At 41.5% G+C, this 22,980-nt stretch overlaps 1 protein-coding gene and 1 long non-coding RNA gene across 2 annotated transcripts in view; one reads left to right on the top strand and one right to left on the bottom strand.

Moving 5' to 3' along the window:
• The window catches only part of ofcc1 (orofacial cleft 1 candidate 1), a 77,946-nt gene extending 60,410 nt beyond the window's left edge, over nt 1-17,536 (top strand). Inside the window, exons 22-24 of the mRNA XM_039617186.1 lie at nt 10,809-11,009; nt 16,256-16,388; nt 16,580-17,536. Of these exons, the coding sequence (XP_039473120.1) occupies nt 10,809-11,009; nt 16,256-16,388; nt 16,580-16,653 (408 nt within the window). The 3' untranslated portion in view covers nt 16,654-17,536. The remainder of the gene's footprint in view (nt 1-10,808; nt 11,010-16,255; nt 16,389-16,579) is intronic.
• The window catches only part of LOC120441785, a 45,023-nt gene that overhangs the window by 12,153 nt on the left and 9,890 nt on the right, over nt 1-22,980 (bottom strand). Inside the window, exons 2-3 of the long non-coding RNA XR_005614279.1 lie at nt 17,530-17,633; nt 16,538-16,641 (exon numbers count right to left, since the gene is read on the bottom strand). This is a non-coding gene — a long non-coding RNA (uncharacterized LOC120441785). The remainder of the gene's footprint in view (nt 1-16,537; nt 16,642-17,529; nt 17,634-22,980) is intronic.

Raw genomic sequence — 22,980 nt, 5'->3', positions numbered from 1 at the left:
GCGTGCATTTATTGGCTTGGTTGCGTGTGTATGAAGGCAAACCTGTTCATGTAGGCCCAGTATGCCTGCATGTGTGTAAACTGTCATGCACATTTATAAGTGTGACTGTGTGCATGCAAACCTTTCTGCTTGCCTGCGTGTGCATGTCACATTAGAGAGACTTCTTCAATTACAGTGGATTTTTTTTTTCTTCTTTTTTTAGTGGACAGTGCTGAGGGCCCCAGTGGCCCGAGGCGATAGCGAGCAGACAGGCAAGGACAGGAGCGACACAGCAGCAAGCACAGCATCCACAGTCGGAGCATTAGGGAGCGCAATATGAGATATGACTGCAAAGGCTACATGCCTGTGTTCCTGAAAAGGTCATGGACTTTGCTGAGCAGTAATGTGTGAAAGTGGTGCACAGTGGTTAAAAAAGAAGAGAGAGGGGGAAAAAACAGATAAAGATCAAACACATTCACCTCTTTTCCAATTCACACGCAAGATTTTATGGACACAAATACAGAATATCTTCAGTAAAATGAGCTGACTACTTTTAAATGTAGTGAGATCATTGCAGGTTCATCAAGAGGGTTAAAAAGCACAAACCTTATCTTATTTGGGTTTAAATTTCACCACACACTTCCTTTTCTTATAGTCAACCTGCATTCCTAAACAGGCTCACAGTTCCAACATTAGATAGCAAGAGAAAGGAGAAAGTGTTCCAGTATGAACTCGTCGGTGTGAACAGTTTAATTACAGGGAGTGTCAGCTCCATTGCTTAATGTGTCCCTTACAATTAATCCAGGGAGAGGATGTCATTATCTACCAATGCCTGGGCCTGGGCAGGCTTTTCTTTCAAAGAGATGGAATGTGAGAGGGGAAAAAGAGGAGTCTAAACAAGGAAGCGCCTTTGGTTAGCAGCCTATATTATGTTCGACCTCTGTGTCAACCAAAAGGATTTAGGTAAGATGCTCGGGTGTTGTTTCGAAACATTGAGTTTGAATATTTTGGACACTTGACTCTCATGAAACCATTAGTGAGGAAAAGCTTTTCCCTATAATTTCTTCATAATATGAAGCTTTGCATGTCAGCTGTCAAAACATGCGCAGCTGGAAGAGGTTAAACTGACAACAGGTTTTCGCCACTTTCAAGCCTTCCTTCCATCGACTTCTTCCTCCTCCAGCGGGCCACGTCCTAAAGAGTCCTTTTGTTGCTGCCCTGCCATCCCCTAATGTGAAACAGAAGACAACAAATTGGACTCTTGAAAGTGAGAAAAAGACTGTAGCGAGAGCTTTCCAACCAAGACTCGTTTTACATCGGTTAAAGAGGTTTTCCACTCAGAGCACCTGGCTCGGATCTGTGAAGCCGGTGCAGAATGTGGTTTCACCAAACATTTTAAGTGATTAATGACACAGTGAGGTGCCATTATTGGAGGAAAAGATTTGATTATATCAGCTGAGGAAATGTTACAGGGCACGTACCCTGCAGGCAGATATACTTTGCATACACACTGGGGCGATGTTGTATGTAATGCATACTCAACATACATGCATGCTTAGGTATACAGCTTCTAGCTCCGCAGAGGTTTTGTGGCTTGAATTTGACAGATCTGATTTTTTGCGACTGTCTGCCGTTACTTACTTCTCCTCCCTTCACTCCCCCTTTAAAGAGTTTGACCTTGGCCGCTTCCTGTGGCCCTTAGGGGATGAAGAAGTCCTGGTGATTGTGACAGGTGTTGCGTCTTAACAGCCCCACGTGACATCCAGAGGAGAGATAGACATTTGGATTTTTTTTCACCACATTTGGAGATTTTTTTTTCCCCTCATAAGCTTAAAGAGACAACTTAGGGTGTGTGTGTGTGTGTGCGTGTGTGTGTGCACATCCAGCTATAGTGTGTCTGAGTGAGAATGTGTGTGAAGTCTTACCACTTATTCCCAGCTCTCATTTTGGTTATTGGCTTGGATACTTATCACCTCCAGCCTTCGAGGCTTTATTAGGTGGAAGCTACTCCAAAGTCAAATTCTGGATATCAAAGGCAATACTCAACTTTGGCATCTGTCTGCAGCATCTTAATACGAAGCCTGGTCTCCTAAAATTTTAAGAACTCGACATGACATTTTGAAATGCGTCCTCCACGGAAACGTGTTTTCCCACCACAAAAGGGCATGCGACAAATGCCAAATGAGTAAGTTGGAAAGTACTGGTGATACAATTAGTTTGAACTTGATACACTTAATGTTAGAAAGTTATGGTCCTGACCGTAAAGGCTGGCTGGAAAAGTCTAGCAAGACCCATCTACCAATCGGAAATCAGTGGTTTGTTCCCCAGATACTACAGTCTGCATGACAAAGTATCTTTGGGCAAGATACTGAACCCCGATCGGTTCATTTCAATTCAATTTTAATTATATAGCAACATTGTAAGGTAGAGACCCTACACTAATACAGAGAAAACCCCAAAAATCAAAGGACCTCCTTTGAGCACTTGGCGACAGTGGAAAGGAAAAACTCAATTTTAACAGGAAGAAGCTTCCAGCAGAACCAGGCTAATGGAGGAGCAGCCATCTGCTGCGACTGGTTGGGAGCTATTGAGCTGATTCCAAAGAGGAGGGTCCTGAAAGCTGATGACTCTGCCTCCAATTCTACTTTTAAATACTTTACGGAAGCGCGAAGTCTAAGAGCGAAGTGCTCTGTTAGTACGATACGCTACTATGAGATCTTTAAGACAAGATGGGGCCTGATTATTCAAGAACCTGTTTGTGAGGAGAAAGATTTTAAATTTGATTTTGGATTTAATAAGGAGCCAATAAAGACGGAAGCCAATATGACACACAAACCTTTCTTGGAGGTTGGGGTTGTAGCGTCGCCCCCTATGCATTCGTGTGTGTGTGAGTGTGTTCAAATGTTGACAAGACAAAATAATTACTAAACATTTGACACTTGATTATAGTTTCATTTATCATCAGTTCTGTTAGTGAAAATAAGGATAATAAGAAAACAGTTGAAAACTAGCTGCTGCCTGCTGTGCGTCTTTATGAGAGAGAGGTTTCTTATTCCAGTAATAACAGTAATACAGTTTGTTCCTGTCAGAGAGAAAGAGTGCCTACTTTACTGTTTCACCCTGCTTGTCAGTATTCTTAAGTATCATAAGGTTCATACATTTAACTAATAGTAACTAATTTATTTTCTGTTTTACGGGAGATAAGAGTGAAAACTATGTTCCTTGGCAGGAGAGCATGTATTCTGTTTCTTTATAAAAAAGTGAAGCAGTACTGAATCATACATGAGAAATACTGTAGTAAAACCCGTGATCAATGGAAATTCAAATACAGAAAAAAAGAGTGTGGAAAAAGTAGCATATCATCAATATTTTAGAAACCAGCAACATTTCATAAATCATATTTAGGTGAGCTCATGACTTATCAAGAGTAGTTCAGATCCTGGTCTTAAGAGTCTTAATGCTCGTGGATACTGGTTTACGTGTTCACCTTTTCCCGGTGGATTCATTATTTCAACACTGGTGAAGATTCCGATCAACTTTAATCACCTTTACTTGCAGAAACTTGCGACTGTGAGTCATCTGTAAACATTGAAACATTTAAATGTGGCACAGGCTTATTTATCTTTTGTTAAAGTTTCAAGTAAACTTCAATATTCTCCAGAACAAACCTGGAAAAAGTGATCTCCCTAAGGCCCAGGGTGAGTCAGACATGGTGTGGCAGAAAAAAAGATGGGCTGCTATCTGAGTTGTTTACTGTAGGTTGAGAGTAGGCTTTCTGCAAAGGAGATTAGTAATGGCGAATTATGCATATCTTATTTTCTGGATTATCTCAGGCAGTCAGCGATGCTATCTCATTGTATAATCTCTTTTAAAGTCGTTTGGTTTATTCTGACTGTAAATACAGTCAGTTTTGCTTGTTTATCTTTTCTAGAAGTCCAATTTAGCCTGTGCTACTTTTAGACGGAGTGTATTACTGCTTATAATCTATCATTCTTCAAGTTGAAATAATTGCAGACGGTGATCTTTGCTTTACGGGCACAGCCATGTGAGGAGGGTGGGTGGAAGCTACTGTAGCATAACAGTCATTTTGTCACTGTGTGTGTGTGTGTGTGTGTGTATATATGCATGCACGTATGTGTGTCCCTCCATGCAAATATGAATGGGTGGCCTGTCTTGTCCAGCGGTGCGTTTAACCAGACACAGACCTTTGCTTCAGCCAACTCAGGCCCAACGCAGACAGTGTGCATCCATGCCATTTTCAAGCTGCTCCAATTATATCTGCCGAGCATCCACATATTGGCTAAATTTGCAATAATAGCATATCTATTTCCATTCTAATGGCTGACATTGCTTGGCTTATCCATGCATGTATGTCGGTGGTCTTTTATGCTTTATGGTTTGGTCTGTTCCCAGCCATGTGCAATGTGCTGTAGCGTGTCTTGGCTTTGGATGTGTATGTGCTGTACGAACCTCGTGTGCTGCTACTCACTGTGGCGTGCAGCAGTTTGTTACTTAGAAAAATGTTGCACGAATGTGGATGCATTTTTTTCCCCTTTAACAGGAAGTATACATGGTTACAATTTGAAATTCAGTTGTTATATTACGTTTGCTAATCTCAGTGCCTCTGTTACTTTGACATTTGTGGTTGGCCTATTAGCTCTTTTATTAGCTGTTCCAGGATGGTGGTTCACCTCTACCAAAAGACAAATGCCAGTTCTAGTAAATTCAAACTGTTTCATGCTCTGGACTGGGAGTCACCTAGTTTTTATCTTTAACAGTTATAGTGTACATGCTGAGAAATAAGGCTAACCTTGAAGACAAAATTCCTTAAGATGCAAAATAAACTTTTTCTTGTAAACTTTCAGATCAGTGTCCAGTAACAACAGGTTATTCATGACTTTTTCTACTGGGTAATGAGTAATGCGATTACTTTTTAAATAATGTCATGAGTTAAGTGACTGATTTTCCAGTAACATTTCCAACATTATGTTCATAAATGCATGAAGTAATATCAGAGAATGAGCTTGTGCTTTAGTACAATTTGGCCTCTGACGTACGTGCAATGCATCTCTGCACATCTGCACTAAAGCATATGCACTTATTAATTCAAATTGTTGTGCTGCATGCAATGTATAATTACATGTTGGTGGTGCATGTGTCCACGAGTCCATGTTGACGTGTGTGTTTGTGTTTCTACATACTGTCTGTATCTGTTACATGAACCCCGTGTTCAGCAACCAGGCCTTGAACCCAAGCCAGCTCTGACAGAAATGATGGTGGTGTTGGAGAGGAGGGATTGACCCTCTATAGCTTGGAGAGCCTCAATGCACAGTGCGCACACACACACGCACACACACACACCCAACACACACCCTCCTCCCCATCAACCCACAACCCACTACTCCCTGCCTCCCCCCACTCCCTGCTGCATAGCCCTAAGCGCCCGCAGGCATTGGAGATGCACGCATGCGTTGCCTTACTGTGTGGGGCTTTGTCTGTCTGTGAGCATGGTCGTATGTGTGTGTTAGTATTTATATGAGTGTTACTGTTTCTCTCCTCTCTCTGTGTGTGTGTGTGTGTGTGTGTGTGTGTGTGTGTGTACGTACATGTGGACAAAGAAGCAACCATGTCTACCTCTTTTCTCACTTGGTAATAATCACTGATGCTTCTTTCAGATCTGTGTGTGCTAACCCACTGCATTTACTGCCTTAGATGTGACTGCCTTTTGTTGTAAAGTATATGGATGAATTTGTATTAAATGGTAATACCAGTGAGCACTAATTCAATGTACAGTGAAAATGTGAATACAAAATATCGCTTTAATGTGTTTTAAGTACCTATGTTCCATACAAATAAATTATCTATCTATCTATCTATCTATCTATCTATCTATCTATCTATCTATGACACAAAGTCTACTTCGTAAACTTAATGCAATGCAGTGATCCAGATGAAGCTTAACTGGATCTGCTGAAACACTTAAAATGTTTCCTTTTGGATCATGTCACAGTTCAGCATTTCCAGCCAGCATGACTCTGATCTGGTTCACAGCGTAAAATATATTTACAGAAAGACTGCTAAAAACCAGGTGACTTGGAACTCCATAAAGCTTTCTTTGTGCTCAAAATATTCCTTATGTAAGAATCTCCAAGTAACTTGCTAAGGATACCCCAAAAACAAGTCTGTACACAGACTTCTATTTTTTATTTCTAAACCTCTATAGGGCAAATTAAAGCAGTAATCCATACACACAGTCCCAGACATACATCAGTCTCTTTAATCCAACATAGGTATCAGTCCTACTACTCTCCCCATTACTGGGTCTCTTACCACTATAGCCTTAAATCTCCTCCATACATCCAGATTCACTCCCATATTTCTTTCCTCTCTTCTACACTTCTTTTCCACTGATTTGGTGCCAGTGCTGGTGCTACCTTTCTACCTTATTAGAAGCAGCATGCATCGAGCAGGTTTAGAATCAAATATTACAAATATTAGACAGCATATATTTTAGGTAATTTACATGGTAAAAAAAAAATCATGGTGGGTGGAATCTGCAGACTGAATCTGCAACTCTTTGATTAATTTCTTGCAGTAATCCCAAAACCACTGACGACCATGGATCCGACTTTGGGCCCAGCAAATTTGTTGGATGCAAACAGAATTGCTGGGCAGCAGTCTTTTTGTGGTAACAGTTCATGGAAGCGGTGCTAGATTGGGCACCGGTGCTGTAACTGCTTTGGTTGGCAAGATGTGCAAAAATGCCAGGAGCCACAGCACCGTTCTGAGCACCGGGTCCAGAACCAGCAACATCCTCTGTAGTCTCCCAAAATCCAAACCCCGTATCACCCTCTCCACTGAGTTTCAATCTCGTCCCTAGTCTGAGTCCCAACTGCAGCCACAGCCGGGGCTTCCATGTGCGACTGACACATAAATAACCAAGCCTGTCCGCCACCCAGGCAAATTCAAATGCACCTGTCAAAGTGATGAAGCACCCACCCGCAGGGAAGCATTGTTTACATTTTCACTCCATTCTTTGCAAAAGTGAGATTCTAATTATTTTCCCACTGTAAATTAAAGCCAAGTGGGACAGAACTACAAACCAAAAGGATCACGACAGTGGAGAAAACCCCAGCCCTTGCGGAGAAGCGTGAGTTGGTGACGGGCGGGACGGAGGCAAGGTCAGCAGCTTTTAAGAAGGGAAGCAGAAATGGGAGGTATAGCATTCACACTGGCTGTAAAGCAAGGCGATGCAAGCAAGACGAGTCTAAGAGAACTCCAACCGGCTGGAATACATTATGCCCCTCACATTTCATACATAATAACGTGCCAAAAATGTGCTGCATTATTTTTCATACCACTGGACACAGAGTGAGACAGAAAGAGGTAGGGAGACAGAGAGAGCAAGAGAGGAGGGAAATGTTTAATTAGTCCATGGAAACGTGCAAATGGGAGGTAAAATTAGGCGAAGGTAGGGAGGTCTGGAGAAGAGAGAGTGCATGAATGGTAATGATGGCTATCTAGTTTGGATCAATCATTAAGGGATCAGGGGGACTGACAAGCCTGTTTGTGCCCATGCCTTAGGCTCCTGTTCTGGACAGTAGCCAGCCTGGCTCAGCTTGTGTGCTCATTGAAACTTCTCCTTTCCTCCTCCCTTTAGTTGCAAACATACACACACACTCTGGCTGCACAAGTGCATCATACAGTATAAGTATAAACAGGTTTGTGCAGTTTAGTATAGTAAACCCATCATTTTAAAAGTAACATTTTAATATCTAATACATGTAATTAACTCACTTGCAAAATAGTGGATTTCCACATTCGTGGGAGATTTTTGACTTGAGGCCCCGTGATTAGTCCCTACTCTGACAGAGTGTTTTGATCAGTTCATTACAAGGTTACAGGGTTACATTTGGGAACTGTTTTGATTGTCAGAGGCAACATGACAGGTTTTTTTTTTCATAACAATCCAATCTAGACATGGTGTTTACATGTGTCATGTCACAAAATGGAGCAAGATGTCACATGAATATGTGTATGATGGGGAAGGCCATGTAAGACAAACAAATAAAATACACTGTACCTTTCCCAGACACGCATTACCAGAGAAATGTGTCACCCAGTGGAACTGTGTCTCTCCGTCTGCCCTCTTTTTAGCTGTTATTTGCAAGTTCAAGTCCTATTTTAGGTATAAATATAGGTCGCTCTTAAAATATGACACAAAAGAATACCCTTTTAGAATGAAGTGCATTTATACTTTTATCTCTGAGCCATAGATGCCTCCGATCGCAGTTTATTTTTTATTTTGTTTGCCCTCAGACTAAAAAAGCAACAAAGCGTCATGCTATCGGTGACAGGTAATCCAAATCCATCTGTTGCTAGACTTTATATTTGCACACGCACTTGAATAAAAATGACTGTCAGGTCAGTCAAATTTTATCACAAGTCACACTGGATTTTTTTTAAAAGAGAACCTTTCCACAGGCGCTTGTATTTAAAGACTGATGGCTTTTCTTCTGCATTCATATGTGGTATGGTATGATTCGCTAGGTGTGAAATCACATCTTCTCCCAGAAAGACAGACAGACTATATTTGCGAACCATGGAGCCACGTCTGCAGCTGTGCCATCCCCACTTCCTGTGCCCCTGCTCCTCCCTCCCATTCCCAATGTGCATTTGCGGTAATGTCTACAAATCCTGAAATTTATGTCCCTGCTGGAAAACATGGTTTGCCGTTTATAGTCCTCCGCTAAAAGAAATAAGGCCCATCTCTCCTGATACAAGTCAAGGGACTGATGCAGACTCTATCAGATTTCTAAATACAGACCCCAACGATAAATCCTGGCTTGATTGGGTTTGAATTGGGTTAGCTCACTTGAATGCTATCTGCTTAACCCACAGCTGGCCTGTCTGCTCCATGCAGGCATTGAACCTAAATCAGTCACTTAGTGCTATCAAATGGAACAATGGTGGAGTGGAGGGAGCACTCAAGCTAGGGCTAGAAGCCAGGCTAGCACCATAACACAACACAACAGACCAGAACAGAGTAGTGTCGAGCAGACAGGCCCTCTAATGCTCTTTCCTTTTTGTGTCTTAGCAATGATGCTTCCTGAGAGCCATGGTGCATTGCATGAAATGGCATCACCCAAACCGAACACACAAACACCTTTTCAAGCTTTTGTCTCGTCTTGTCAACTGGATTTCACGTGCTAATTAGCATAGGATGGTGGCATGGCAAACATTTAAAAAAATAAATAAAAATCCATTTTCATGCAAGCCAAAATACAGACACGCAGCACACCATACCGGGGGAATTTAAGCAGGTGCGTTTAACCAAAGTGACTGAGAGCACAGAGGCAGAATTCATGGTGTTTCTATCATCACTGTACAGCTTGGATTAAAACATCCTGGAAAGGGGCCATAATTGAGTCATAGGCACACTTCCTGTGGCCAGTAAAGGAGGAAAAGACGCTTTCTTAGTCGTTTTTAAGACTAATGAATGACCTTAAAAATGCAGTCTGAGAACCATGGTATTGGAAGAGATCTATGTAGCTTTTACTCAGAGAGAGATGAAAACAATAAAAATCTGAATATCAACATCGATGTAAACCTGCTATCGAAACAGACTGATTGTTGCCTTGCAGGGGCGCTAAACACAAAAGAAATCCAGGTAATCAGTTTCCCTCTCGTGTGGGCCGAGGCCAGGCTGGAGGCAAGGCAGCTGAGGGGATTCCACAAATGAGCATCTGAATTAGCATCGAAGAGATCCATCCTAGCATACACACCAAATACACACACACACACACACACACATCTTCTTTGAGTGTTTTTAACTAGTCTTATTTTCTACACCCGTAACCCGTTGACATTTCGACTCTGAGGTCTTTTTCCACTCTTTGGGTCGTGTGCTTTGCAGTTTATACTAGGCTTCTAATTACAAGAGGGGTAATAGCTCCCACTGTTTTCTCAGTGAAGCGCCTAGAGTTGTGTTTGGCTAACCGTTTCCAAGTCTGAGGTGACATCGATACACCGCCAAATTAAACTTCTCCTTCAGCTTGACCCTGCCACTCACGGCCCTCTGAATGAGTTTGCCTTTTTTCCCATATTTTTAGACGAATCATAATTATGCCGCCAATTAGAGGGTCACCTTGAAAAACTTCCTCCTCCTTTTGACTCTCTGTGTGTGGCTCAGTTTACGTGCGTGTAATGTTCACTGTTTTGGGTCGGTAGCTGTGAGCTAGACTTTAAATTATGTCTTTAAGTACAGCCACGTACACACAGGCAGAGAAAGAGCGCGTCACCGATTCAGCAATGTTACAGTCGCGGTTTATGAATATGAAAGAAAAAAGTTGATTTAAAGTGTGTGTAGTTTTTTCAAGAAGGCTTTGCTTTGCCCGACACTGACTCTCTGTGAGCCAGATGGGCGGTGCTCGTGGTTTTACTACCTGGTCTTTCAGTTGAAGTGACGTATACAATCTGTGACCATTACATGTTCAAGACTTTACCACTCTCGGTGAGGAAGAGAGCTTCCATGATCTTCACACATGGATGACTTCAAGTTACATGACCTACATAACATGTTACACGCGCTGCTTGCTCCCCATGCCTCACCCTAATAGGGAAGGGCAGCACATTACAGGTGTGTAATCCCTAATATGTGCATATGGACACACAGAGAAACAACTGGTCTCTTTACATGCCACGTGGTACTCATGCACTCTGTTAGCTCCTGTTTAACACAACGGCGTTCATATTTGTTTTGTTTTTTTATATCTTCTCATGCGTTCCTGCTGTTAGCTGGCCTATATGTTCTTATCTCCCTCTCAAAGGTGGCCGTGTATGACTATATCTTAACAACGGAGGACCCCGTGTCAGACTCTGCAGCGCCCAGCGATGAGTCCCATAGGGATGGCGCACACATGCCAGAGGGTGAGACCAGCACCCATGTGGCAGTCTACACACTACACCTCAGCGGGCTTAAACAAATATACAGGCACTTTCTTCGACAGTCAGATGGAGCCATCATAGAGGTGAGATATCAATGGAGATGACACTGTAGTCTTAATTTATTTGCATGTCTCCAATTTATGCAAATGTGAAACAAAAAAAAAGACTGTGTTGTTGGGAGACGTTGCTTCCTGTTTTGCTCCAAAATGAAACTGTATAGTGATCTATACTGGAGCTGAATTTATATGCCTTTAAAACCTGAAACAGGGCTCCCTCTTCTGTTGCTCTGTCCTGTTTTTTCAAAGATTTACTTCAATTCAAATTAAAGGTCTAATGCGATAGAATTTCAGATGGTGTACAAATGACAAAACATGAGACAATTGCATCATTTAAAAAAAAGCAGAGTAGTTGTCTTCCCTGAAAAGTGAAGCTTTTTGCTTCATCTACATTCAGATCAGCAGTAAATAAACAGAAAGCCACCTTTGGCTGCTCCCCTATTCACAAGGCGTCATGACAACGGGTGTTTGATTTGATGTGGAGTTGCTGGGATTTATGTCATACTATAAGAGACTAAAAGAAATCTGTTAATGTAGATCATATTACTAAAACTCATCTTTATTCAGTTTGAGACCATTTTAGTTTGTTTTATCTCATTCCCTCACTCTTTCTTTTAATGCTTACTGACGTTGAAGGTAGAGGGAAATTAAAGGAAGACGGCAAGAGAGAGCAAGAAGAAGACAGAGGGTGTGATTGTTTCACTGGCCCTTGGTTTAGTCCCTCTGAATAGAGTAAGAATGGGAAAGGACAGAAGTGGATGCAGCAACTATTTCTTTATTCTACTTTCAGTACAATGAGAGGCAACAGTACAGCTCTGTGGCCTGAAAGGGTGAATAACTATGATTCATTTTTTTTTTTATCCTTGGGCTAAAGCAGATTTGAAATTCTTTCTTCTTTTCAAACAGAAAATGACAGGATTTGCCCCGAGAAACAAATCATGACTGAGTTCAACATGTGAGCGTAACTACAAGCCAAAATTTAGCCAACAAAACAATTTCCTCTGTCTCCATGTGTGTGGGTAACAATCATTTAGAATTTTTGGGGTGCAAAGGTCTGCTCTGTGTAAAGTCCGGGACATCGGTTTAAGTCACGACTCACGGTGACGCTGGAAAATATTGATTGCTGTCCTCTAAGCACTTGCAAGAGAGACAGGCCAGAGTAACTGGCTGATTCATAGCTTGTTGCCTAATTAAAAGTAGGACTTCCTAACAACTGCTGCTGTGGCAAGAATGTTTTCCTTTCCTCAATCATTCTGTCACTCCCCTCACAACCTGGATCGTCCCAACAAAATTAATATTTTGAATGTCAACAGAGTGAGGATGGAGGGTGTCATACGCACTAACAATTAGCTCTGAGGCTCTGTTGTGCGCTAATAGCTCTCAATCATAATTTGAATGATGGAGCGCTTATGTGAATAAACACATGGCATGGTATATCTATTACTGGTGTCACACTGTCTGTCTGTTTGTGTGTGCGTAGCCTCTAGACCTGCGCATAGCAGATGAGACATCTGGGAGGATTTTTCAAACAACAAAACCGCGCACACACCGACGCACGGATCCTTTCTGTCTGTGAAAAAAATAAGTTATAGTGTTCACACAAAACCTTCAGCGCTCTCCCTTCGCATAAACACACAAATTTACTACACCAATAACCTTGGCAGACACAGCCTTAGCTCACTCAGAGAAACAGAATTCATTCCCAACCTGGCAACATGCTATTCTTTAAACAGTGCAGCAAGTGTCAGAGAAGCCACCGTAAGTGAAAGATAGGTGTCACTGTCTGTGGAAAACAGGCTCGCACTCATGCACAGACACACACACATGCACACACAGACACATGCTGTTCATAATCTTTCTGTTGATCCCTTTTCTCTCTCTCTTACACACACACACACACACACACACACACACACACACACAATGTCCCGTGGGTATTGCTGTCTGTTCCTTGCAACTTCACAGGCAAAGGACCCCCAGCAGCAAGAGATGCTGATGGCATCCTCTTTCACCCGCCAGTGGTGGGAATGATAGTGCCGATGTGCAGAGTGGCCGATAGAGTACTTTGTCGCTTCCTTTTGCTTTTTAGAACAGATCCCCTCTTTACATATGCAAAACTAATCCCCTGGATATATAGACTGGTTTTATGTATAGGGCAAGATCTAGGAATCTCCAAAGCGCATCCCCAGCACTTGGAAGAACACTTGAGCTGATTTTATTAGTGGTTTATGTAATTGTGGCAGTGATACACGCACTGCAGTCGGGTCCTGTATACAAAATGGCCTTCAAATGTAAGGTGACAGCTGCTGAGAGATGAGAACAGCACAAAGGACCTATATATGTATATGTATATATATATATATATATATATATATATATATATATATATATATATATATATATATATATATATATATATATATATATATATATATATATATATATATATATATATATATATATATATATATATACATATTTTATTATATATTTTCCTTATTTATGCAAAAACATGTTTTGAGATGTGATGATGTGGTTACATTACAGTTGGATTCTTTATTTGTGAAATTTTCACAACCAATGACAAAAGCATTTATCTTAATTAAACTGTGTACTGACAGTACTCGATTCTCCGCCTCAGTTGGCTTAAAAGCTAATCTTACTACTTAAAGAGTCTGTTTCCATTTACTGTGGAAATATTGACTGATGCCTCATTTCCTTTAAAAACCTTTGTTTTTTCAGGCAGCGTCCTGGACATCGGTGCCCTGGAGGCCTTGTTCCGCCCTTAGCCTAACATGACCACAGCTCGAGGGGCCTGTAGCTTTGCATAACGCAACATATATACACCCAAGATTTGCCTAAATGCACATTTTAAAAAGCAAGTCCCAGAAGAAGTGCCCTGAGCTATAGACACTGTAAGACACCGTTTGGAAGGAGCAAAACAGTTAGGTGTGTACTGTTTGATTTGCTGTAAAATGAACGTCTGAGAGAGAGTCACGAGAAACTAAACTATTTCTGTTGTTTATTCAGCCAATGTTGAAACAGCTCCGTTCTTTTCTTTCCTCTGTTTGGAGTCCTCGGTGACACGTAGGACCAAACGGAGGAAAGCTGAAATCGTGGGCGCGTCGTAAAAATTAACTGATGCTCAAGTCTTTATTGACTTGCATATTGAATTCTGTTTAAAGAAAGTTAATATTAATGATCCATCATATGCTCTCGTTCAGTTTGTTGCCCAAGGCAGGTGTCTGTAATATGGACCATGTTGAAGGAATCTTCTCGCTGAATCACAACAATAGAAAAAGTTAAAGCTACGTTCCCATCAGTGTGCTCCAATAAAAGACATTAAAGGTAAAGTGAGGTGTAGCTTTTCAAACACTCATTACCTATAAACAGATGTTCCACAGCTGCCGACTCACAAAACGCACTGCTGACAACAACTGTTAGGGCCAAAATTATGCAGGGAAATGCATCTATATAACCTAGGACCTTCAGAGAAGGACTCATAACCACTCTGTCTGGAGAAACAAGATGGCTGATGAAGAAATTAATGCAGGCAAAGTCATTATCTTCCCTCCTAAAACCACAGTGGGTTTATGTCCCCCTGTGTCGTTTTTTCTCCGGGGCTAACATTTAAGTGTCGATGGACTTATAAAAAGATAGGACAAGCCAACTGTGCTCCTTTTGTCTCCTTTCCTCCATATGGGAGGCAGCAGCATATGCAAGAACTGGCTCAGCTTCTGTAAAACTTCCATTAAAGATGCACAACTAAGGCTCTGCCAGCTTGAATATTACCTCTCTCTGCAAATTATTTATGGCTCGGAAAAAACGCTGATGATGAGCATCTCCAGCGACTTGTATAAATAAAAACACTTTTTTTTCTGCAATTTCAGCTGTGCTTTTTTTCCCCTCCTCTCTCTCTCTCTCCCTGTTCTGGGAATGCACTTAACTGTTTGTAGAAACCAAAGCTATGCAGTTTAGACACATACGGTTTCAACTTCATAACATTTATTAGCTTACCTTCCCAGCTGGACTTATGGAGTTTTACAAGTACAGTGACAAAGCAAACAAATATGATAATAATGATGCAGAGCAATGCAAAGCTTTTTTTTGTGTGTGTGTTTTTTTTCCTTCCCATGGCTCAGTCCACTGTCCCTCTGCACATGACGACTCTTCACCGGACCAATATTGACCTAATTTAACATGCAGACAATATGAAGAAGTTAACCTTTTGAAAAAACACCTTGCAGCAACGTTAATTGACAAACCACATCAATTCTCCCTCCTACCCCTCTTTTGTAATTACTCTGCTGCATGTTTGATTGCCGCTGTGGAGCTGAAGACCTGCGCTTCATTTGCCGTGAGGTCAGCGGCAGCCCTCAGAAATATGAATTTGATTTTTACAGGAAGTGAGCGCGCTCTCTGTGTGCGTGCGTGTGTGTGATGTCGTTTCATGTGCTGCATGTGTCTACGAGAGGCAGAGGAAAAGAATTAGGGAGGGGAATGTCCTTGGCTATGTACTATATGTTGCATGAGGAGATTAATGCCTCCCTGGCAGTCATATCTGTTTAACAGGAGGACTTCCCAAAGGCAATTGTCTAGCAAGTTTATACTAATTTTAGAAAAAATAAAAAATTAAATGAGCTAAAATGAAATAAATAATAGAAAAGAAAACAATTTTTGTCAACACTTGCAAAACTAAACTTTGAATATATAGACTGGTTTCATGTATAGGGTGCTTTTGTGCCAGCCTGCATTTTCAGCCTGACCACTTGATGTATAGCACAACATGATAAACATTATTCTCTTCTTTTATATGCCTTTTTTTGACAAATGTGTGGTTCATCATTCTGTAATTGCTTATACCAGTGAGATTTAAGTTATATTTCCTATCACTGTATATAAGTAGGCCAACCCAGAGTTGTGAGAGCCGTTTCCCCTCTGGGACGAGAGGTAGTGTGTCATATAAAGTCTCCATTTCTGCTTCTCCTCCAACTTCACTCTAAGCACGGGGACAGAGGAAGAGACTGTGCATGACAACACTATTCGCAGGCCTCGAGGAAAATCGCGGTTCTTCTGCCAATCTCAGTCACTGTCATCCAAGTTCAACCTGCACTTTGTGACGCTTGATACGTTTACAGGCCGCGGGGACTCCTGAAACAGTCGGGTTTATCATTGTTGTGCTGTTCATTTCTTTTTTGTTACCTTTTCTCGTTTATGCTACCTGGCTGATTTAAGCATGCTTTGGGTGTTTTTTTTTTTTTCTTTTTCTGAAGGTGATGGGTGACATAGAAGGCCTCGACAACGCATCCAGCACGGTGCCCTGCCCGGCTCAGAGCTCTGACAAACAGAGGGAGGACAAAGGAGGCGACGCTCTCCAGCTACGGAAGCGAAAGAAACGATTCTGGCGTGAGTGTCTCTCTGTGTTATTTCTATCACTGTAACAAAAATATGTTTTTCACAGTTAGCTCGTCATACTGAGAGCACACAACTGCAGCACATTCAGTAGTCCCAGTCACCTCACACACGTTTGACTCTCTTTGCTTGTGCAAACCTACCTGTTATTGACACAGTTTTATCAGTCGTTTCATTGCCCTTAGGGTCCCATCGTGTTGAGCCAGTAGGAGGAAACAGGTGTGACTCCAGTTTTGCACTACAAGACCTCAATCAATGACATCAGGTGGAAGAGAGAATAAACACTGAGTCCTCTTATTGATCATTTAGCAATACACTGCAGAAGTTATGCATTCTGAATGTTACTTTTCCTGCTCTTTGTGTTAAAATCAGCATTTATTAATCTCCCAACAGCAGAGTTCCTGACAACAGCTCTCATCACCTGTTTGTTTTTTAGTAGTTACAAAAAATATCCCCCTGTTCTGTGTATTTGTGTAGTACTTCAAATAACTGCAGTGAGAAATGCACTGTACTTTTCACTCTTGAGACCCTGTGCAAGTAAACATAAATGGTGTATGTGAACTGATAAGCCATCTGTGACCTAATAAAGCAAATAAATACTTCACCACCACTTCTAATGGGTACAGGTTGTTAAGTGCTGGGGACTGCCTCAACACAATGAAATATGAAGATTCTTAAAGTCACTAATCAGAACACGAGTGATAAAATATCAATATTGGCCCCACATTAAGCAGGATAATATTCAGGCCAGCTTGATTTGTATTGAATATGTGTCTGCTAGCCGGTGCTTAGTGTAATGAAGTGGCTCACAAATCAGACTGTAATGGCCGCCTACTTACACATATTGCTTAATTAAAGGTTGTGAGCTTATTAGCATGTGTCTCTGCACAGGGTGGAGGGAGATGAGGATCGGGACTGCTGTCATTGAGGGCCAGGCTTTAAAGGTTTTATAGATAGCTAACCTATCATACTAAAGCCATAGCACCCCCTGCCACCCCCCTAAAATCGGATCTTAATAACCTGTCATTTTCATTGATGATGATTCTCCTTTATGGGCAGCCATTATAGATCAACTTCAGGGTCTTGCTGAATGGCCATAGTGCCCGTTTGCGGCCCATCATTATCGCGAACACACCTTACTTTGGCCTCGAAGTTGCTCCTCACCTCCATGTTTAAACCATCACAGCCTTGCCCCTATGCGAATGGACACACACGCACATACAAGAGGCCTCTCAATCCCTATAAAAGAGAGAAAAGAATGAAAGCACTTTAAGGCTTATAAGTCCATTTTTAATACAGAAAATGAAGTTAGAAGACATCGGCATACTTGTTGATAGGTTATCTGTAATTTATGCAAATGTCAGCTATTTGTTTATGACAGTGTACCTCCAGCACTCGCAGGATGTGTCAGAGTAGTGTTGCACCTTGCCCTTCTGTCTGCGTTTGACACTAGCCAGAACCTACAGAGCTAATTAGAGATCGCTCCATTAACGGTGACAGTGCTACACCCACCAATTCAATCAGCCCTGAAATGAACATTAAACAGAGACGCTGTTTTTCAGAGATGACAGGAAGCTCTTTCTCTAATTTTCTTACCTTGCTGCCTGCGTCATTTCACGGAACTACTCAGTGACCTATGTCTTACTTTGCTCTATAGTATATATGTGACATGACCTTGGTCTGAGGTCATCGCAGCTGAATGATGGACATATTTCACCTGTTTTCTTGTTTGCTTTGGCATGTTATTCTCTTTTTTCATATATAAACAGAGAAAATTTGATGAACGGCTCTTCTTTCTCCTCCTGCTTTCTCTTTCGTGTGATGTTCTCTGGGAGCTCCATCACCTTTTTCTGTTCACAATCATCAAAACAATGCCCCGTGTAGTATTTTCTTTTCCCAACTAGGGGCAGAGGGTGCAGAAACGGAGGGGGCAAAGGTATTTCAGCGGTTCAAATATTTGATTGCTAATGACAAACACCGTTTCACAGCGATTTAAATTTCAAATTGATCCCTGGGAGCAATTATTTCTGAGGGGAGAGAAACACGCCGCTAGGTCTCTGCTACACACATTTGCTGATTTAAGTTAAAAGAAAACCTTTTTGCAGTGCTATCATAAGGGAGCAGCAACTTTTTGAAGTAAGTGCCTGCATCTGCTTGCAGCCAACCCAACCTGGGGATGTTGCTGGAGAGTGAGAACAGAGGGGGGAAAATAAAACATAAAAAGAAAAAATAACACTTTGTCTAATTCTATATTTATGTAGCCCTCAGCTTGAGGTATTCACATAAAACAGTTTGTATTCAGAAGTGCTGCCGTGATCGTTATGCTGCACGTTGAGATCGGCAACTCTTCGGGCAGGGTTGGCGGGTGCAGCTCAGCCTGATTCATTTGAATTAAAGTTGCTCAACTAAATAAAAGGGATTCAAATTCATACTTTTTTTTCTTCTTTTTCTTCTTTTCAAACCTGTTTTTAAGGCAACCGAGCATTCCTTTTGATGAGGAATTTTCTACCTGTAGTCTTTGGCATACACGCCTGTATTTTCTATTTGCACAGCCCCATTTATGGCATCGCTTTGTTTGATGTTGAAATTGTATTAGGCCTTGTAAAGAGTGGAAGAGCTTGTTGCTTTGGGACCTTAAGAAGGTCTGAGACCATACAGAGTAATCGAGTGTTAATCCACATCTTGTATTTCTCTGCACTGCTTGGCACACACTTCTTAAAATCCAAAACTTTTTTATAGAGTGTGCACCATTAGAGTCAGAGAGGTGTGCTACGTTATTTTATCTATTATTTCATGTATTATTTTAAAGAAAGCATCCCTCTGCTTTAGATTGTGCCAAATCAGATACAAGGCATAGCGATCCAGCTTTAGCAGCAAGTCCGCTGATCCTCTTGTCAAATGAATTTTAGTAGGGTCTCCATGAAACCTTCAACACCAGTGTTATAGCAGCATTCATGCCACTGTGGAAGAACAACATTATGCAAAACAGATATACACTCCAGACCTCTGTCAGGTTTTTATGCTCAGGCTGTATTCTTCTCCGCTGACCCCGAAAAGGATTCCCTGGTGCTTAAGCTGTGGAAAATCCACACGGTCGGGGTATGTGACGATGTCAACATCGTGCCATATTTCTGTGGCATCTGGATAGATCATGTGCCTCTCTACACATACATATTTATTTATTTTTCCTCTTCCAGAGCAGTGTCGGGGAGGCAGATGTCCTGCTCACAGGAAAAATAATTTGCAGTGGGGGGGAAAGAAAAAAAAAGAAGGGGGGAGAGGTGGGGTGGTGAAGGGAAAAATATATGAATATGCAAATCTTGTCACAGTGTGGAACCTTGTAATGAGTGGGAAATGTTGTTGCCATCTTTCATTATGCAGAGGTCATTGCTTAATGCCAGGCAGCTGGGCCCAGATTCTTCTCTATGAGCTCCCCCCCACCCTCACCACCACCACTACCACCATTTCTGCTGTCACCTCACAGCAACTTGAACCAAAATACAGCCTGGCAACACAGTTCACAAAAAACACAAATGCACGTGAGGTACTCACAAACGCTACAGGTACACGACACCTGGATGTCTCCGTAGCTATAAGGAAACCTTCTTTTGTTCAATTTCCCGATTAAGACAACTCTGCTGCTTCTATGAAGTACTTCAGTTTAACACAATTGCATGATTTACTGTGTGTGTATAAATTATCCTGATATGTCTGCATGTAATTTGCCAAACCACATGTGAATAAACCTGACAGCATATTTGATCAGTCAGAAATTTTGGTCAGAACTCCCGAGATCAGATCTGGTGATTATCATCTGGCTGATACGTTACACGATCACCTCAGCAGGACTGTGTTTGTTACCAAATGGGCTTCTAAGTATGGAAACTAAGAGATTTGGGGTTTGATTTGAATCATTTTTAGCATCATTTTGGTTTCTTAGGTGCAACTGTAAGTTAAAATATCAGTTTTACTCTTTAAAACCAAAAGTTAAGGTATAAGAATACTTTCTAAAGTGACTGCTGCTGTATGTCGCATGTTTCATTTGTGCAGAGCGATGCATGCACAGCTTCAGAAAATGGAAAAGAGGCTTAAAGTATGTCTCTTTCCAATCCAGCAGCTGGACCGTCTATTGGATGATCTATTGTTGTTTAAGCGGTTGCATCAAGCTCTTTGGAGCTGAAAGTTTAAAAAGTGGGCACAGCTCATAGTTGTTGTTGTTGTTCCCAGCTTCCTTTTGATCAACCCTTTCATGTTTTGTAGATTGCTGAGACAGCTCACTGCTGTTCTGTCTCCTCTTGCAACAGCTTTCCTGAAATTTCCGCTGGCGTCTGCCCGACATTGAGCTATGGGGCTAATCATTAGGTAAACCCGTCTCCCTCTCTCTCATGCACTCTTCAAATAATCCTGGGTTTGAATGCTAAAAATGTAATGAACTTCACGGTTCATTGTGTCTGACATTGCTTAATTAATGGGTGCATTTAAAGTACATAGGGCCCCGGTAATTGATTTATATGCATGATTTGCACATACAGCTGTTGGTTCCTGTAGGAGACTCATCACTCAAAAAGTGGCTGTGCTGATGTTAGGCTTGGTAGGTAATATTAAGATTTTTCTGTTGGCCGATCCAGCCTTGAGAGAAAAAGACCAGGTCACATGTTAGCATATTTTTTCATTTGCAATTATGAACAGCTACTTAAAAAATTAGACTTGGGCAATTTAATATCATATTTTCCACCAAAACACTTAAAGGACTCAGTCTGAGCCTGGAAATGTTTTTCATATGGAAAACCTTTGGCTCCTGTAACATAATTGAAAAAAAAAATGGCAGAATATATTTGAGAAACTTTATTTTCATTAGGCTGTGCCTGACAATAGGGCTGGACCAGTTAGTTCTGTGCTACCCAGAGGACCTCCAGCACGCTTTGACTTCACAGTCTTACTCGCCTCAGTTAATGCATTTGCCAAGAAGAAGCTGGACACAGGCATTACCATAAAGTTCTGCATGCTGAACATGATGCATTTGAATCTGGGTTAGTTAATCTATAAAAGAATATTTATCTTTTATTTTGTTTTGTTTCTTAATTCTTCTTATATCTTTATTTATGCTTCGAGCCCTTCTTGTGATCCCACTTACCCATCTAAAAACTAAGGATACTGTACAGTCCAAACCGGCTTACCATCCATTCTTCTCTCTATAGGAGCTTAAAACTCATCTGTTCAGGCTTTTGTGTGGTTTTTGTGTTTTATTTGTTTCACGTGTGTTCACTATTGATACCTCTGTAAAACATTTTGTGTGTACATTTTACTTTAAGCAATATTTTTATAATCTATTGACGTCCACCTAAGAATTTATGCATTCGAAAAGTACTCACAGCACTCTCAGTTTACTACAGTAACCAGGGTTTTTTGTCTTTAAGTGACCAAGTTTAGTGAGAATCATTAGGTGGCTAGGAAATAGTTAACTAGGGTAAATGATGTGTACCAGAAGACACATATTTGAGAATAAAACAGAAGTGTTGACAGTGTGAATGCAATTATTGTTGAAAGTTCCAGCTTTTTCTTTTATGCTGAAACACAATATTTGTAACATTAGTGTTCATCTTTCACACCTTTATGCTTATTCCAGGCATATACAGTGTGGTCATAATTATTGTTTTCTGCAGAGATCTCGAGGTCACTGGCTCCTAACCATTATTTGGCTTCGGACAGATTCTCTGTGGAGCTCAGATCAATCTATCACATTCAAGCATATTTCTATCACCATCAAATTGATTTTTCCATGAGCAGGCCCTTGTTGTATGTGTGTGTGCATGTGTGTGAAGTGTTTTCATGCACAGCGCATAGGGAATGCAGCCTGCAGCATGCACAAACACACACGCGCACACAGCTAAATGCGCCGCACAAAAAGACGCATGCACAGGTGCACACGCACAGATAGTGTACTTGTTCATTTATTCATTTCTGTAGACACCCTTCGGCATTTCTGTGAGTAAAATGCAGGCATCGGCATATTTAGTGGTCTCAGATCTTAAACGTGCGCTCGCACACGCATACAGTACACTTCTTGTTAAAGCAGACACCAAGTGAACCGTGGCCTCTCGGGGGCCAGGTGTCTCACTTTCTTTATTATGTACACATTAATCAATACAGACTGACCTGGCGTCGAGGCTTGCCATCTTTTCATCTTTCCCCAACACACACACCCTCTTCAACCCTCCACCCCCAGCACCCATCGCTCATCTATCATTTTCCTTCCCTCCTTCACCTCTCCGCACCTGAATGCCATCAATCCCCTTCCTCGTCCATCTATCAGCTCTTATCCGTTCATTTCACTGCCCAGCCATCACTCCTTCCACATGACTGTCTCGGACCTTGGCATCCCTTTGATTCAGGAAGGGGGGGGGGGGATCACAAGAAGTTGTGAAGAGTAAAAGAAAGAGTGCGCAAAGAGAGGTGGGGGTGTGGCGGCAGTGAATTGTGGGCTGGCAGCATTATTGTCATCCATAACGTAGCTGGACAGGGGAGGGTGATTTGGATTTAAATAATGTATTAGTTTTTCAGAGCTACCATCCACAATGCCTCACAA

The sequence above is a fragment of the Oreochromis aureus genome, linkage group 9, assembly GCF_013358895.1.
Source record: "Oreochromis aureus strain Israel breed Guangdong linkage group 9, ZZ_aureus, whole genome shotgun sequence".
In the NCBI taxonomy this organism is placed as follows: domain Eukaryota; kingdom Metazoa; phylum Chordata; class Actinopteri; order Cichliformes; family Cichlidae; genus Oreochromis; species Oreochromis aureus.
The sequence above is the reverse complement of the archived record's forward strand: the minus strand, read 5'-3'. Positions and strand labels throughout refer to the sequence as shown.